At 37.5% G+C, this 16,299-nt stretch overlaps 1 protein-coding gene across 1 annotated transcript in view; it reads right to left on the bottom strand.

Moving 5' to 3' along the window:
* Positions 1-1,971: 1,971 nt before the first annotated feature.
* The window catches only part of LOC109405896 (guanine nucleotide-binding protein subunit gamma-e), a 138,484-nt gene continuing 124,156 nt past the window's right edge, over positions 1,972-16,299 (bottom strand). The window contains exon 3 of the mRNA XM_062850642.1: positions 1,972-2,760. Within this exon, the coding sequence (XP_062706626.1) occupies positions 2,655-2,760 (106 nt within the window). The 3' untranslated portion in view covers positions 1,972-2,654. The remainder of the gene's footprint in view (positions 2,761-16,299) is intronic.

Below are 16,299 nucleotides of genomic sequence, written 5' to 3'. Positions count from 1 at the left end.
TCCAGAAAAATATTCTGCATCATATTTTGTCCATTTTATTCTGATGAGCACCAAAACCACATGACTATGTAGACAAAGCACTATTAAAACGCTTGGAAAAAATCCAGCTTCGAAGGGTTCAAACAGAGCCTTTTTTGAATGGGTTGAAAACCAACATTTGAATAAAGCATTTGCTTTCAAGACAACTGAATATTCGCACTAGGTGGAGAATAACTGGAATAATATTGCGTCATGTGTGGATACTCCCTTAGTAAGATAATAAATACAGTAGCGTTTCTGACAAATTCATTCGAATAAAAATCCATACCCACCTGAGTGGGTTCACGTGATGATCGAATTTACTTTTAGCATTTTATTCAAATGTGTTATTATTTGCTCTTTTATACCGACATAATGTCTATCGAATGATTTAGTTTAGTTTCTTCTTCATTAGAGTAAACAAGCTACAAATTAATTGAAACACTTTCGATTTCTGAATCGTGACTTACTTGATGTATTTTGATATTTATTTTAATGAACTGTGTGGAACTGCTAAGTATTGTAGGGAAATTTCTTCGGGTTGCTGCACTGAAAGAAAACTACTTTGGGTAGCGCCAATAGCTGTTTGGCGTAGAATGATTTTCGAGGGGGTGGTAGAAAGATTTGTTTTGAGTTTGTTTGCGGTTAGTAAGTACTTTTCATCTGTATATTTGGTCATATGATTGTTAGTTTGTTTAATCATCATATAGATTACGAGTGCTCTAAGTTAGATACTTAAAATTGTGTTGCTTAATACTTTAAACGTAGCGAAGCTTTCTTCTCAAAAGCCCCCGGAATTCGGAGATGAACATATTGGATCATTAAACTATCACAAAACTTGTATCATTCCTAACTTCGGCAGAGGATTAATTTTCGACAATATTAGATTGTAAGATTCGAATCGTGTTATTATCTGGGGACGATTACACATAAAAAAGCGGCCAGGAATAGCTACATTGTTGTCTAACTGGACTAAATCACTGGAAGAGACTGTCAACTTGATTTCGAAGTTGATCACACTTTTGCAATGGTTCACATAAACTTGTGGGACCTTCTGATATTCGCGGAATAATCCTGCCAGGGACCGTGGATCTGAGAGTTGAAAAGCACATCGAGAACATTTCACTGCAGATAAGGAAACTTGGTGCTTTCGTTGCCTTCGGAGCGCCATCTGTTTGTCAGCGTTTGGATCTTGATGACAACATATGGCACCACTCGGATTCTTTACTTCAAACCATTAGGTTCAACGTCTAATCACTTCCGCACAAGTTCCTCTCTATAAAAATCTCTTAACCAACTCGAAATTTGTGTGTGTATGTATTAATCTGTTAACTTCCGTGGCTTCTATCTGGTACCTTCAAACTTAAATTATCTGTATCATGTATCTCACGTTGATAGAACACAATCTTAACCAAAAAGCGGTTCCATACATTCGTTGGCTTCCCTGCTCTATTTCCGTCCACAGCTTCCACCACTTTTCTCCAAACTCGGGCAGTGCTCGTCTTTTCCGCAAAACCGCCATCGCCGCTGATATTGGTGATGACACTGGTGATACTCGCGTTGGAAAGCCACGATTGTAGGCTGGGAAGTTTATGGCTACTGGATCTCTTATCTGTCATGGGAGGGAAATAGCAGAAATTCGGAACTCGATGACTGACTCGCTCGGAAATCTTACTTACTCTACTAACAAACAAAATATGACACTGTACACAACTGTCACTCCCCTGATCGAGCGTTCCACTCCACAGTCCAATTCATTCCCTTTGAACCGATCACATTCCCATGGGACGTAACACAAATAGATGAACGACGCACGAACGGAATCCCAATACTTGAGGGAGGGCAGCGGGGATTTTGTACAAGGCTTTTGTCCAATTGGATCGCTCTTTTGTCAGTCCCAGAAATAAAACATAAATACCACACCTTCACCCGAAATAAAAATCCAAGCAACAATTCAGGTTCGATGACATTTTATTCTCTATAGCATTTTGAAGATACCAAAATTATCACTTGGAAAATATAACAAAATAAAGATTGATAGAATAAGGACAAGAAAGAATCGAACTACATTTTTTTTTCGAGATTTGTCTACAAACACACGTGAAATAAAACAATGCTGTTGTTTCAGTTTTGTACAGAATCATGCTGAGATTTTCATATTTCTTCCATCAGATGTTAGAGTATTTTCGTCATATATTTTTTATCTGGTTTTTTGACCACAATAACAATAGATCGTCTGTCTGATTTGGGCTCGTTTCAACGAAATAACATTCCAACTGAACTTTTTTACAAACAACAAAAAATAGTAACCAGATGAACCGAAAGCACACAACAACAACAAATATTCAATAGAAAATGTTTGATTTGGTTTCTTCCTGATTGATTAAGTATTTGGGTAAGCAATAGACAACTGTGAAAGTATGGATGGCTACCAACCACGATCGATCGATTATTGATAGCCACTTAGTGTGAGTGAGTGAAAGAAGTATAGAAAGATTGAAAAGATTTTTGATTTGGTTTCCGTTGTATAGATAACATTCTGATGTTATGAGTTCCTATTAGTAGTGGGATCAAGTGTGTGGTTCGCTTGTTGTTGTTGTTGTTGTATTGGCTTTGAAGATGGAGAGATGAAGTATTTACATGATGACGCATTTGCCCTTCTCCGCCCATGGGTTGTTCTTCTTGTCGGGCGCGTGGATCAGCGGGTCGTTCTTCTCGTTCTCCTCCACGTATTCTCGCATCCTGTTTGGAGAGAAAGAAGACAAGAAAATGGTGAGTTATCATGGTAAGTTTCAGGCTTTTTTCTGCATTTAACGTTTGACAAATTTGAATTTTATAGAAAGCCGCGATTAGTCATCAGACTCCTTGAAACCTCCTTTGAGACGCTTTAAACACCATTTGAAACAACCCTGAATCTCCCCTAAACATCTTGAAATCACTATGAACCCCCTTTCCTGAACTCGTTGAAATGCCTTGAAACTCTATTAAGGACAAACGACAAGCGGGATTCAACGCTTCAACAGTGCATCAGAACTTCAAACGCACAAATCTCAAGAAGCAAGCTTCACACATCAGTGCATTTCATTATTCTGTTCTTGCTCACTCGTAACAAGCTTAAAATAAGAAGATCAGGTGCGTTGGTTTTGTTTACGAAGAGATTTGTGCCCTCGAGTAGGTGCTAAAGTCAGCCATTGTGGCGGCCATTTGGGGATTCTAACAAGTCTGTCCTTAAAATCCCCTATGATCCCTGAAACTCCCCATTACTCCCCGAGGATGGAAATGGAATACCCTTGATCTCCTGGAAACTCCTCAAATACTCGCATGATACCTGAAAGAAAAGGTTGGGAACTTTCTCAAGCATAAGTTTGCGAATATCTACATGCAAAACTTGAGTGTTTGAATTAAATTCTTGCTTGCACAGCAAAGCAAAACCTTAAAACCACAGAATCTTCCTGAAATCCCTCCCTCTGAATTCCCCTTGAATCCCCCTCGGACTCTCTGCAACGCACTTGACACCGTCATAAGCTCCCGAAAACGACTCGGATTTTTCTTTACTTGCGCCATATTTCTTCTGAAGCTCATATTTTTTTTGTAATATCTACAAATGAATGTATTTTCTTCATAATTTCCTCCAACATAATGGAATGGAATATTTTTTTTTTTTTTTGAAAATGTTCCATGACTAATTGGAGTTCTTTCAAGAATTATTCATCCAGTTTGTCTAGGCTTATTAGCAATTTTGGAATGTCGTGGATCTGTATTCCTCTAAGAATAAACCTTAAGTGGTATTGTTCCGAATGCATCCTTGCTGGAATTTCCCTAAAGATAGTTTTATCTAACCGAATAACGTATATACTCACCTCAAAGAATAATCCTAGATTAATGTCAATTGATATTTTCCCGGAACGATCCTTCGAAGAATTCTTGAAGGTAATCCCGCAAAAGCCTTACAACTGTCTTTGGAGGAAACCCTCGAGGTATCCCAGTAAGAACTTTGGAAAAGAATCTCTAGATAAATTCTTGAAGAATGTCCTGGAGGTGTTTCCGGAGAACTCTCAAATAATAGAATCATTGGAAAAGTTCTTGAATTCACCTGAAGGAATTTCGGAACGAATCGCTGGAATATGTTTAAATATATATGTCTAGAGGAATTTAAGAAGGAATCCCTGAGAAATTCCTGGTGCATTCCGAAAAACTTCCAGGAGTTGTGGGTGAATTCCTGTTGAAATGTCTGAAAAATCCCTGGAGGAACTATCATAAGATTTTCTGATGGAATCCCTGAGTAAACTCCAAATGAAACTAGTGGAGGGATTCCCAAAAAAGTCCCTGGAAAGTTTTAAACAATTGGTTCCAGAAATTCCGAAAGAAGTTTCTGGAGATATCCTTACACAAATTTCAGCAGGAGATCCCTGGTGAAATATTGGAAATAACCCTCTGATATGTCCTAAACAACCGTTAGAGAAAATGGTCATTTCAGGTAATTTTTTAAAGGAATCCCTTGACAATTTTTTGGAAGAATCCCTGAAAGACTTTCTTAAGGAACACCCTCAAGGCATTCCTTAAAACAAGCTCCTAGAGGAATCTCTAGGGAAATTCCTGAAGAAATACATAGATAACTTCTAGGATAAAAAAATCTCAAGATATATTCCTAAAAAAAAATCGAAGGACGAATTCATGAAAGAATTCTTTTGCAGGAACTGCAGGGAGTATTCTTGAAAGAATTCGTGGATGGATTCCTGAACAAATCCGCAAATGAACTTCTTAAGGATTTCTTGGAAGAAATTGTGAAGGAATGCCTAGATGACTGCTAGGAGAATTTATTGGACCCTGTTTGCATTCCGCTAAAGTTACCTTAAAGAGCTCCAATACAAATCGCTGGAGAAATATATCTAGAAATCCTTGAAGAAATTCAAAAAAGTCTTCCGGTATTCCTGCAGGTATCGCTGGAGAAATTGCCCGGTGATGATGGAAGGATTTTTAAAATTCCAGAATGAATCCTTGAATAAATTTTTGACGAGATACCGAGAGGTATTCTCGAAAGAAACGCTAGAGGAGTTCCAATCCCTGGAAGAAATCCCGCAGCATTCCCTGGGGGGATTTCTGGAAAAATCTCTGGATGAAGACATGGAGGAATTCCTCAACGAAATTCTGGAGGAATGCCTGAAGGATTTTCTGAGAACTGCCTGGAAGAATCCCTTGAGAAACATCTGGACAAATCCCTGAAACAGTTCCTGAAGGAACTCATTGGAAAATAGATGGAGGAACCCCTGAAGAAATCCCTGAAGGTATTTCTGAGGAAAATCTGGAGGATTTCCTGTTTTTCCCGAAGGAATGCAGTAAGTAATTTCTGGAAATATCTCCAGATGAATTCCTGGTGGAACGCGCCTGGAGGTATTCCTGGAGAAATTCATGAAGAAATGCATGAAAATCCGCCAGGAGGATTTCCTGGAAAATCTCCCAGAGGAGTCCTTGGAGGAATTCTTAGACAAATTTCTGGAGGAGTCTCTGCAAGAGTTCCTGAAGGAATACTTAGAAAAATCTCTGATGAAATTTCTGGAACAGTTTTTGAAGGCATCCATGGAGGATTTCCTGGTGAAGTTCCTGGAGGATTTGCTGTAGGAATTTCTGAAGGAATTAAAAAAGGATTTTCTAAAAAAAACCCCGGAGGAAGTACTGAAGAAATCGCAGAAGAAATTCTTGAAAAAAAATCCTGAAGGACTCCATGGAAGTACAAGCAGAAATCTTTGGATGATTTCTAGAGGAATCCATGGATGAATTCCTGGAGAAATCCTTAGAGAAACCCTATCGGGTTATCTTCAGTAATTCTTAGAGAAATCTCTGAAGGAATAACTGGACCAATTCCTGGAGGAATCTCTAGAGGTATTCCTGGAGGAACCTTAAGAGGAATTCCTGGAGGAATCTCCACAGGAATTCCTGGAGGAATACCACCTAGGAGGAATTCCTGGGGAATCCCAGGAGAAATCCCTGGAATAAGGAACCCCTGGAGAAAATCCTGAAGGAATGCCTGGAACAATTCCTGCAGGGAAATCTAAAGGAACTTCTAGAGGAATTACTGGACGACTGTTTAGAAGAATTACTGGATGCATTTCAGGAGGAATCTATAGGTGAATTCCTAGAAAAACCTCTGCAAGAATCTCTGGAATAATTTTTAGATTTCTCAGAGGAGTCCTTGCAAAAAATCCCAGAGTAATCACTGGAGCAATCCTACGAGATATCCCAGGAGGATTTGCTGGAGAAATTCCAGAAGGAAGTACTGACGAAATCGCAGAAGAAATTTTTGGGAAAATCCTGAAGAAATCCTAAGAAGAGTTCATGGGGAACTCCTAGAGGGATCCCTGTAGCAGTTCCTGAAAGAATTCCTGAAGAAACCCCAGGATGAGTCCCGGAAGCAATCTCAAAGGGTATTTCTAAGGGAATACTTTAAAAATTACTGTAGGAATTTCTGGATGAAATCCTGAAGGAATTCCTAAATGAATTCCAAGAGAAAGTCCAGTAAGAATCCCAAGAAGAGCTCCTAGAAGAATCTTTGGAGATTTTTTTTAATAATCTGTAGAGTTGTTCCTTATAGAATCCCTTAAAAATTTATCGCATAAATTCCTGGAGGGAATCATGAAATAATCCCTAGATGAATTTTTGGGGGATTCCCTGGAGAAAGTCTTGGAAAAATACCTAAAGAATCCCGGGAGCAGTCCCATGAGGAATTTCTTAGGAAATCCCAGGAGAGCTTTCTAAATGAATTCTTGGAAAGATTTCTGTAGGAATCACTGGATAAAAATCTGATGGAATCCATGTCTGCAGTAATTTCTGGACGAAATATTGAAGGAATCCGGAATTATTGTGTTGTCCGTTGACGAATGTTAGTAATGTTCAGTCTGCAGAGCCCGCAAGGCCGAAGACTAATTGTCTTTTAGTATCCTTGTATGGACTACTAAAGTAATTTTTGCACAAAATTTCAAAGGAATGTCTGAATTAAGTTTTGATTAATCTCAGGGAAAAACTTCTAAAAGAATTCCTGGAAGAAATTCCTCCAGAAATACTTCCAATAATTCCAAATGAAATAATCGGAATAATCTCTCGTGGATTTTTTAAGAGGCTTTACCGCAATGCGGCATTCGTCTCTATTTCGTGGAATTCTTGAAGAAATACATGAAGAAATCCCTTCAAAAAATCTGAATCTGAATATCTAAGGTGAAATTTCCTTGGGAAAACCTAGAAACTCAATAACTAGAAATTTCTTCATGAGTTCACCTGTAAATCCATTTAGAAATTACATTGGATCAGTCCACTGGATTTCACTGAGAGACCCACTACGAGCTCTACCGGGAATTTCCCCAGAAATTTCACAACAAACTCATAAAAAAAAGCCTCCTGAGATTTTTTTTCCCAGGAATTCCTTCAAAAATTCTACCGAAAATTCAACCAATTCTACTTTTAGAAATCCCACAATAAATTCCATTGGAAAGTCATTAAAGAGCTTCCCAGGGTATTTCTCCGGGAATTCTAAAGAGCACTACTGGGAACCTTTCCAGCAGTTCAAATTCATTGGATATTCCTCCAGGATTTTAGAATATAATTTTACCAAGAATTCCATCACGAATTTCTATGCAAATTTCGAAAATTTCACACATCAATGATTGTAACTTCACAAGAAACTCCTACAAGACAGGGATGTTCTCCAGGAATTCAGTTGGGATTTAGACCAGGAATTTATCGAGAAATGTGGCTGGGAATTTATCAAGAAATTCCTCAATACTTCCACTGGGATTTCCTCTGAGCTTCTACTAGGAATTCTTCAGAACTGTCATTCCACATTCTAGGAATACCTCCAGAAACTCCCCTAAAAATCTACTTTTTTTCCAGAACCTCAAATAGAAGTTCTTTTCGATAAAGAAAATAAAAAAAAAATCCACTGGAAATTTCTCCCACAGTTTGAAAGTCAATTCCTCGATGGATAACATTGGTCATTTGCCCTGGATTTTAATTACGATGCTCACTGAGGGTTTCGCAGGGCGTTCCTCAAGACATTCTTAAAAGAAGCTCATCAGGAAATTCCTGTATGTCCTCGGATAAGAGTTCCTACAGGTATGTTACACTGAGAATACGACCAAGAGCTTTGAGCTGCATTGAGTATTCTCCAGAATACCTTGAGGTCTCCAGTAAGCCTGGTGGTTAAGGCTATGGATCGCCAATCTGGAGACGGCGGGTTTGATTCCCGTTCCAGTCGGGAAAATTTTCTCGACTCCTTGGACATAGTGTATCATTGTACTTGCATCTCAATATACAAAACTCATGCTATGGCAGGCAAAGAAAGTTTTTCAATTAATAACTGTAGAAGTGCTCAAAGAACACTAAGTTGAAGAGAGGCTATAGCCAAGTACCAGTGAGGACATAAAGACATAGAGCCATAAAGAAGAAGAAGATGCACTGAGTATTCCGCCATGAATTCCACTGTGAATTTCTGCAGAATTTTTAATTTCAATTCCTTTGGAAATTGTGTATTTTAACCGAATATTAACGGAGAATTCAACATAAAATTCCGCGGAGAATTTATCGAGACACTTCCCTAATAAAATGTTCTGGAAACTCCACCAGGAGTTCCTTCGGCATTTTTACAATAACTGATAAACTCCTTAAGGAATTTCCTTCGGAATTTCAATGAGAATAAATCCAATGCTTTAAACATAATCAACTCAGATTTCTTTGTGCAATCCTTCTTGAAATCTTTCCTGAATCTTTATCAGATATTTCTAGAAAAACTCAAGGAGAAATAGTTTTATCGTATTTCTAGAAAAAATCGAAAGCGTAATCGGTTAAATTGATTTCAGAAGTGTAGAATTAGCATAAGTTAAAATACACAAAAATAAAAAAAAAGAAAATTCAGAACGTTGGAATCAGAAATTAAAAAAAAATGCTGAAAAAATTGGAATTTTTTTTTTCAATTCTTTATGTAAAAATCCCACATGAAACTTTTAGAAACAAAATCACAAACAATTTCTGAAGAATTCGTGGAGAAATATGTATGAAGTAGATTTTGTGAAGTATTTTGGAAAATATCCTAGATTTTCTCTCAATAACCAAAAATGTGCCAGCAATGCCTAATAATCACCAAAACTTCACATTATCGCATCTGTATCTCCCTTCTCCCTTCCTCTTCTTAGCATAACGTTCCAACTGGAACAACGCCTGCTTCGCATGATGACCATTTTTCATGTGTAGATCATGTGACATGTACGAAGATATTCTATGCCTTGCCCAAAAAAGTCAAGCGAATTTACATAACGAAGCCTGTACTGACCGGGAATCGAAACCGTTACCCTTAGATGGCTCATGCTGAATACCGGTGCGCTTTCATCACAGAAACAGCTCTCTAAGATCAGGCATATACTTATCGGGACTCCGTGGTACTAAATGGTTGTCCAGCTGATACTGTTGAACGCTTCTACGACTCGATTTTTAGACTTTTATTTAATCTGGTGATTTTTTCAAATCCAGTGATCTTTAAAAATGTGTCCTTTAACCTTGCCTCGTTCCTTTCTTATCTCGATGGTTCATTCAATAACATGTTATAGAGAGTTGACTCTATGTATTGGATCAAATTTGTTGTAATACCTGGAGGAATACCTTGTGGAAAATTCCTGAAGAAATTATTCTAGGAATTTCGTCAAAAGAATTGTATTTAAATTCCCTACTAAAATTCCATTACAATTCGCAATTGTATTCTCATGGGAAGAGTCGTTGGAAGAATTCCAAATAAAATTCGTGGAGTAATATTCAATGAAATTGATTAACGTGTAACCTGAACCGATTAAACTAGCTTTCTCCATATATGTAGTTTTGTTTTGCAATCATAGAGGATAACATAGCTAAGATAGCTCTTTCTTGATTCCACTTCAGTTGAGAATTTTAATTTTTACTGGGGAGATTAGCAAACACTGCTACGTTTCAGTACTACTTACAAAAAGCAACGAATTCCAAAACGTTATCACTGAAGCCCATCACTCATAAGCACTTTTACAGCCGTAAACACGGATTCCAAAGCAGAAAAGAGCAATCAAGTGGAAGGAATCAAAAGTTCTACCCAGCAATATACATAGGTAGCAACCTTTCCCGTAGGGTTACTCTTCCGCCTCCTGCCCTCTCCAGGAAGAAACAGAAAAAAAGTGATTAAGCTGCTCTTCGAAGAATCCAAAGTTTCGAGGAGTTTTAAGGGCAGATACCATCCCTCCGCAATCCAAGCCCAGCGCCTCCCCTACTAGTAGCCCATTGCGTTACTTAACGAGCATAATGCTGCAGCAATGGCCCGAAGCAAGGATAATACCCTTGTTCGGCTTTGTTTTCGGTAACTCTTAGCCAGTAGGAACCATTTGTATTCAGTCAGGGGGGTTTGGAGGTTCGTTACTTGCCGCAGCTCGGAAGCAATTCATTTGTGCTGGTGGAGACTAGAGAGCTGTGTGGTAGGTATTTTGCGGGACCGGAAAAATATGATCCATAAGGTATGGAAACATTTTTCATCCATCGCTCGAGTTGAGCTGAAACTCGTATAATAACATTCTTGGCTGTGTGTGGGGGCCATTGTTTCGGCAAATTGCGGCGGAATCGCTCCATGGAATTGCTATTGTAGGGAACTTTTTTTTCATTAAAACTAGATTTTTTTGTGGCTTACTTGTAATCTGTGTACTACAGAGCCCAAGGCAGATTTTGAAGAAGAGAACAGAAAAAACAGGGTTGCCAATTTTGATAAAAATTCAGATTACCAAATTACCTTTGATAAGATTGTGCTGAAATTACAGTAAAGGTAAAGCTGGTAATGCAAAGCTTTTAATGAAATTCAGGAACAGCTGAAAAGGGATTCAAAGTGTGTGAGTGAAGATATAAACAATATTAGAAATAAAAAAATTCTGGAGTTTAAATCTAAATGTTATTCCCATAAATAAAGTTATGGTCTTGTTTAAAATTCTGCCGACATTTTGTCTAAGAAAATAAAGGTTTTTATTTAACTAATATTTCTTTATAAGCCTGATTGAGTCGAAAAATTAATAGGTTTTTGGCGAACGTTGTCTAAATTGAATCCTGAATATAAAGAATGGGTCTAAATCCAAAGAATGCACCGCAAAAAACTCCAGCTTCACATATTTCATGGATTTCTTTAAAAAAAAATAACATTTGCTTAAGAAATTCATCCATGATTTCTTTCAGAACTTCAAAATTCCTCCAGAAATAACTCCAAAGATTGCCCTAAAAAACTTCCATGTGATTTTCCATAAAATTCCTCCATAAATTGTCGGAGATTGTCGGATTGTTCAGAAAATCTTGAGATAATTTTCCTGGTATTAAAAAACATGTCCGAAATTTAAATGAAAAAAAAACTTTGGAAAATCATCCTTGGACTCCCACAGAAAGTTTTATAATTCCTCCAGAAATTTCTTCATAAGTTCCATTAGAAAATGTTTCTTGGCTTTCTCACCATATTGCTGCATGAAAAAAAAAATAAGAAAATCATCCAGGGGTTCTTTCAAAAAATCTTCCACTTATTTCTTAAAAAAAAACTCCAGAATTACTTCATATAAAACTTTCCAAGAATGTTTTTTCATTTTTTTTTCAGCGAGGATTCCAGGTATTCTAAACAATGTTCTCTAAAAAGTCCTTCATATAGATTCCTTCATAAATTTATCCGACCATTTCTCAAGAAATTGTTTTAGAGAAATTTTAAGAAATATCTCCAGCTTATCCCTCGAGATAATCCAGCAAAAAAAAATATTAAGAGTCTACTTAATCCGACTGGATTACTGCTGGATTCACTGTTAGTGACACTAGAAATTGACGAAATACTTCAACATTTTTTGCACAACTCCCTGAAAAAAATTATGGAGACATTCTGTGGCATTTCCAATACCACTCTTGGAGATATTCCTAAAGATATCCCTGGCATAAAATGGCTATACGAATATCTAAATAAATCCTTGGTAGAATGTAAGAAGAAGCCACTGTAGGAATTTCTGAAACGGTCATTGGAAGAGTTTCTGAAAGAATCCCTAAAAGGATTTCTGAAGGAATCCTCGGACGAATATTTGAAGAAGCCCATGAAAAACTTACTAAAAAATCCTTTCTGTAAGTGCTAAGTTTTAGGGGAACATCTGAAGGACTCTTTGGGGGCAATCCATAAAGTACGCCACGCTCTTAAGGGAGATCGAAAATCGTCATATTTTGCGTGATGTACTAAATGGCTGCTCCCTTGGAGGAATTCCTTAAGAATTCCCGGTATTTCCACTGAAAAAAAACAGGGACAATATGAGTTTTTCTTTATGAAGCAGCACCTGGAGTTATGAAGAAATATTAAGATTTTCTCAATCCATCTCAATGAATGTCTAAAAGGATCCAAGAAATAATTTTAAAAAGAAGGGTAAAAATATTTACTAAATCAATTCTTGGAGAAGTTTCGCTAGGTATCTTTAGAAGATTCTCTGAATGATTCTAAGAAAGAATTTCTATACTAATTCCAGGAAGATTTTTTATATCTTCTTCATGGAAATTTTGGGAAAAAAAACTCATTCAATTTCTGGAATATTTACTCAAGAATCCCTGAAACAAGTTTTGAGAGATTATCTAATCTAGTTTTTGGAAAAACTTTCTAAAGGATTTCAAAATTTCTTTTTTAGAGAAAATTTTATTTAAAAAAATCGTGGAAAAGTTTCAAAAACTAATCCCGGAAGCAATTTTAAAAATATTCTATGTAGGAAATTTCTGAAAAATTCTCAAAAGGTTTTTGAGAGGAATATCTGGAAGAACTTTAAATAGAAATCATGCATCCTTGCCAAAAAAAGCTGAAGAAATTCTTTGGAAGAATTTATACAGGCAGGTTGCATAGACAACACTCCCTAGAAAAGTATTCGAAGGCGTTCTTGCAGAAATTTCTGAAGGAATATCTTGAATAACTTCTGAAAGAATCGATAAACGAAAATCAAAAATAGATCCAAAGATTTAAAAAAAAACTGTGTGAAGTTTTTTGAAGGAAACTTTGAAGATTTTTTAAGAAGAATCTATGGAAAGTTTCGTTAAGGTATACCTGGATGAATTACTAAAAGAATTCTCGAACAAAATAATGAGAAGGAATTCGTGTTAGAACTTCTCAACTTTTCTACCTGGAAAAAATCCTATTGAATCTTTGCAGGTATTTCCAAAAGAATATTTCACAAAAGACTCCCTGGAAATATTTCTCACCAGAAAACACTGAGAATGGATGATTTTCGAAAATAATCCCTAAAGAAATTTCTGTGAAAAATTCTAAGAGAATTTCTGAAGAACACATTGAAGATTTTTAAGGCTTCTCTGGAAGAATGTCTAAAGGAATTCTCAGAGTAAGTAATAATGAAAACCCCGAGAAAAAATCCTAAAGAATACCAGAAAGAATTTCTTAAGAAATCATTAGGCAAACTATTAAAATCTATGGATGGGTTTGTAAATGAACCCTTGAATAAATTTCAGTAAGAATTTCTTAGGATAACTGTTTAATTTTTCCAGCTTCGTAGTCATCAAATGTATTATTTTTTCAAGGAATTAGAACTTAATAAATTTTCATTAATTTACAAAATTACCTCATGGGGTTCCTTTTGGCATTTCTTTTCCGGAAATTTCCTCTGAGATTTGCCCAGGGCTTTCGGAATTCTGCAGAATTTATTTTTTGAAAAAAAATAAAACTGTGATAAGTATTGTTCCTTTTAATTCCACTAAGAATTTGCATCCTTTGACAGATACGTATTCCGACCTCAATTGTAAGGTCATCTTCAGTGTCTTGTACTTGACTCGACTCCTTTTGGGATTTTTTTTGAATTCCTTTGAGATTCTTTGGAATTCTTTGCGAGATCTTTCCCTGAGTTTCTTCAGAGATTCCTGAGATTCAGGGTTTTTGCTAGAAGCTTCTTCTGAGATTCCTCCAGTTTCTTTTGTAATGATTACATGTGTTTATTATGTGATTCCCATCGAGAATTCCTTCACAAATGCAAGGAACTATTGCAGAACACCCAGTAGGGCTGGAAATATTTTTCTCAAAACTGCTGAAGGAATTCTTTACGGCATAGTTGAAGGAATACCTGTAGCTATTTTATAAGAAACTATTGGGATAATTTCATATGGTACTACTGTAGTAATAAACTTTTGAAGTATTTCTAATAAGAACATGTGAAATAATTCGCTAATAAATCACCGGTAGGATATGCAGGAATTCCAAAGAGAAGTCCTAGACGAATCTCTGAATTAAGTTACTGGAGAAACACCAGAAGAAATTATTGGAGGAATGCCGCAGGTACTTCTTACTGGAATCCTGGAAGGATTTCCTGGGGCAATCTTGAGAAATGCTCAAGAAACCCTGAAGGAATCCCGGAAGAAAATCCTGAAGAGTGGAGTTCCACGAGTGATCCAGAAGAACTCCTGGTTTAAAAAGAAATCCTTGAAAAATCCTATAATGAACTGAAGAATTCCAGAAAAGGGAAGGAAGGAGTTTTGCAGTTAGCCTAATGGTTGAGGCTATGGATCGCCAGTCCGGAGACGACGGGTTTGATTCCCGATCCGGTCCCCAGTTGGGACGTAGAGTCATAAAGAAGGAAGATCGCAAAAGGAACCATCATTGGAGTTCCTGCAGATTTGTCGGAAAGAACTACTGGAAGTATTCTAAATGAAACCCCTGGAATCCTGGAAAAATTTCACATGAAATTCTGAATTAACCAGTGAAAAAAAGCCCTGGAGAATTCCAAGTAAAACATCTTAAGGAATTCCAGGGGAAGCTTCCGGAGGAATCCTGAATAAACCCCTGGAAGAATCTCAAAAGGAGCTAAGTAATCTGGAACGCGAAATATATGACGTTTAGACACACCTGGAAGCACATAAGAACACTAGCGTCACTCTCTCTCTCTCTCTTCTTGGCGTAACGTCCTCATTGGGACAAAGCCTGCTTCTCAGCTTAGTGTTCTATGAGCACTTCCACACTTATTAACTGAGAGCTTCCTCTGCCAATGACCATTTTGCATGTGTATATCGTGTGGCAGGCACGAAGATACTCTATGCCCAAGGAAGTCAAGGAAATTTCCTTTACGAAAAGATCCTGGACCGACCGGGAATCGAACCCGTCACCCTCAGCATGGTCATGCTGAATACCCTTGCGTTTACCGCCTCGGCTATATGGGCCCTAGAACACTAGCGTCACGCTGTGAGTTATTCTCGAACTAAATTGTTTTCTATGCGAAAGCTCTTGGTGTTCTGAGCAACTTTGGCGAAGACAATATCCTTCTAAGCAGTCTAGCCCACGAGATATTCCACAACTACTGGCAAAATGCAATGCTATCCCACATGTCCGACATGGTACCCTGTGTAGCAGGATCCCGGTGGCCAATATTTCCAGAATCACTGTTTCAGCATATTAACACATTCTTGACGATATTATCTTTGGTAAAAATCTCATCATTCTATTAGAGTCTGGATTTCTGTGTCAAAATGACTCCAATGTATTATTCATATTTTTTTATTGCGTGAAGACGGTTGATTCCTTGCAAAATTTTAATAACAATTTGTGGTATATTTTCTGAAACGAATCCTTGGAGAATATTTTTAAGGCATTCACTATTCGATCGAATGATCTATTTGATCAAGCACCCTGTTCGATCAAATGGCCTATTTGGCCTAAAGACCTATTGGATCTAATGATCTATTCGGCATATTCGGTTTAATTACCTATTTGGCCTAATGACCTTTTCGTATATCTCTCAAAACTTTCTAGAAAACAGTTGTTTTCGAAACCGTAGAGGCATTGTGCAGCGTTGAAGGAAAATTCGTCAGTTGATTAAACACGGAACCGAGAAGCATGTCTACGTCCAGAAGCAACTACGTCCAGCAGAAAGAAAATGCCTTCGAGAAGTACCCTAGTAACACACTTGTTACAGAAAAGTCACGGCGGCGTAGGTTTATGTTGCGCAGAAGTCACTGTAACTTACTTCTAACAAAAAAGTACCTAGATACTTGCTAGAAGTAAGTCACAGTGACTTCTGCGCAACATAAACCTGCGCCGCCGCGACTCTTCCGTGACAAGTGTGTTACTTGGGTATCTGGCCTACGGTAATCGTCATGAAGTTGCTCAGGATCTGAAATGCGGAGATATCGTGGAACACCACTTAATGGACGGTGAGATGGTGCTGTTCAATCGTCAGCCCACAAGTGTTGCACAAGCTCAGTATCATGTGAAACGTAGCCAAGGTGCAATCGCAGCGTACGTTC

This window comes from Aedes albopictus, chromosome 2 (assembly GCF_035046485.1).
Source record: "Aedes albopictus strain Foshan chromosome 2, AalbF5, whole genome shotgun sequence".
NCBI classification, from domain to species: Eukaryota; Metazoa; Arthropoda; class Insecta; order Diptera; family Culicidae; genus Aedes; species Aedes albopictus.
Note: the sequence above shows the minus strand (reverse complement) of the source record. Positions and strands in the feature narration are given on the sequence as shown.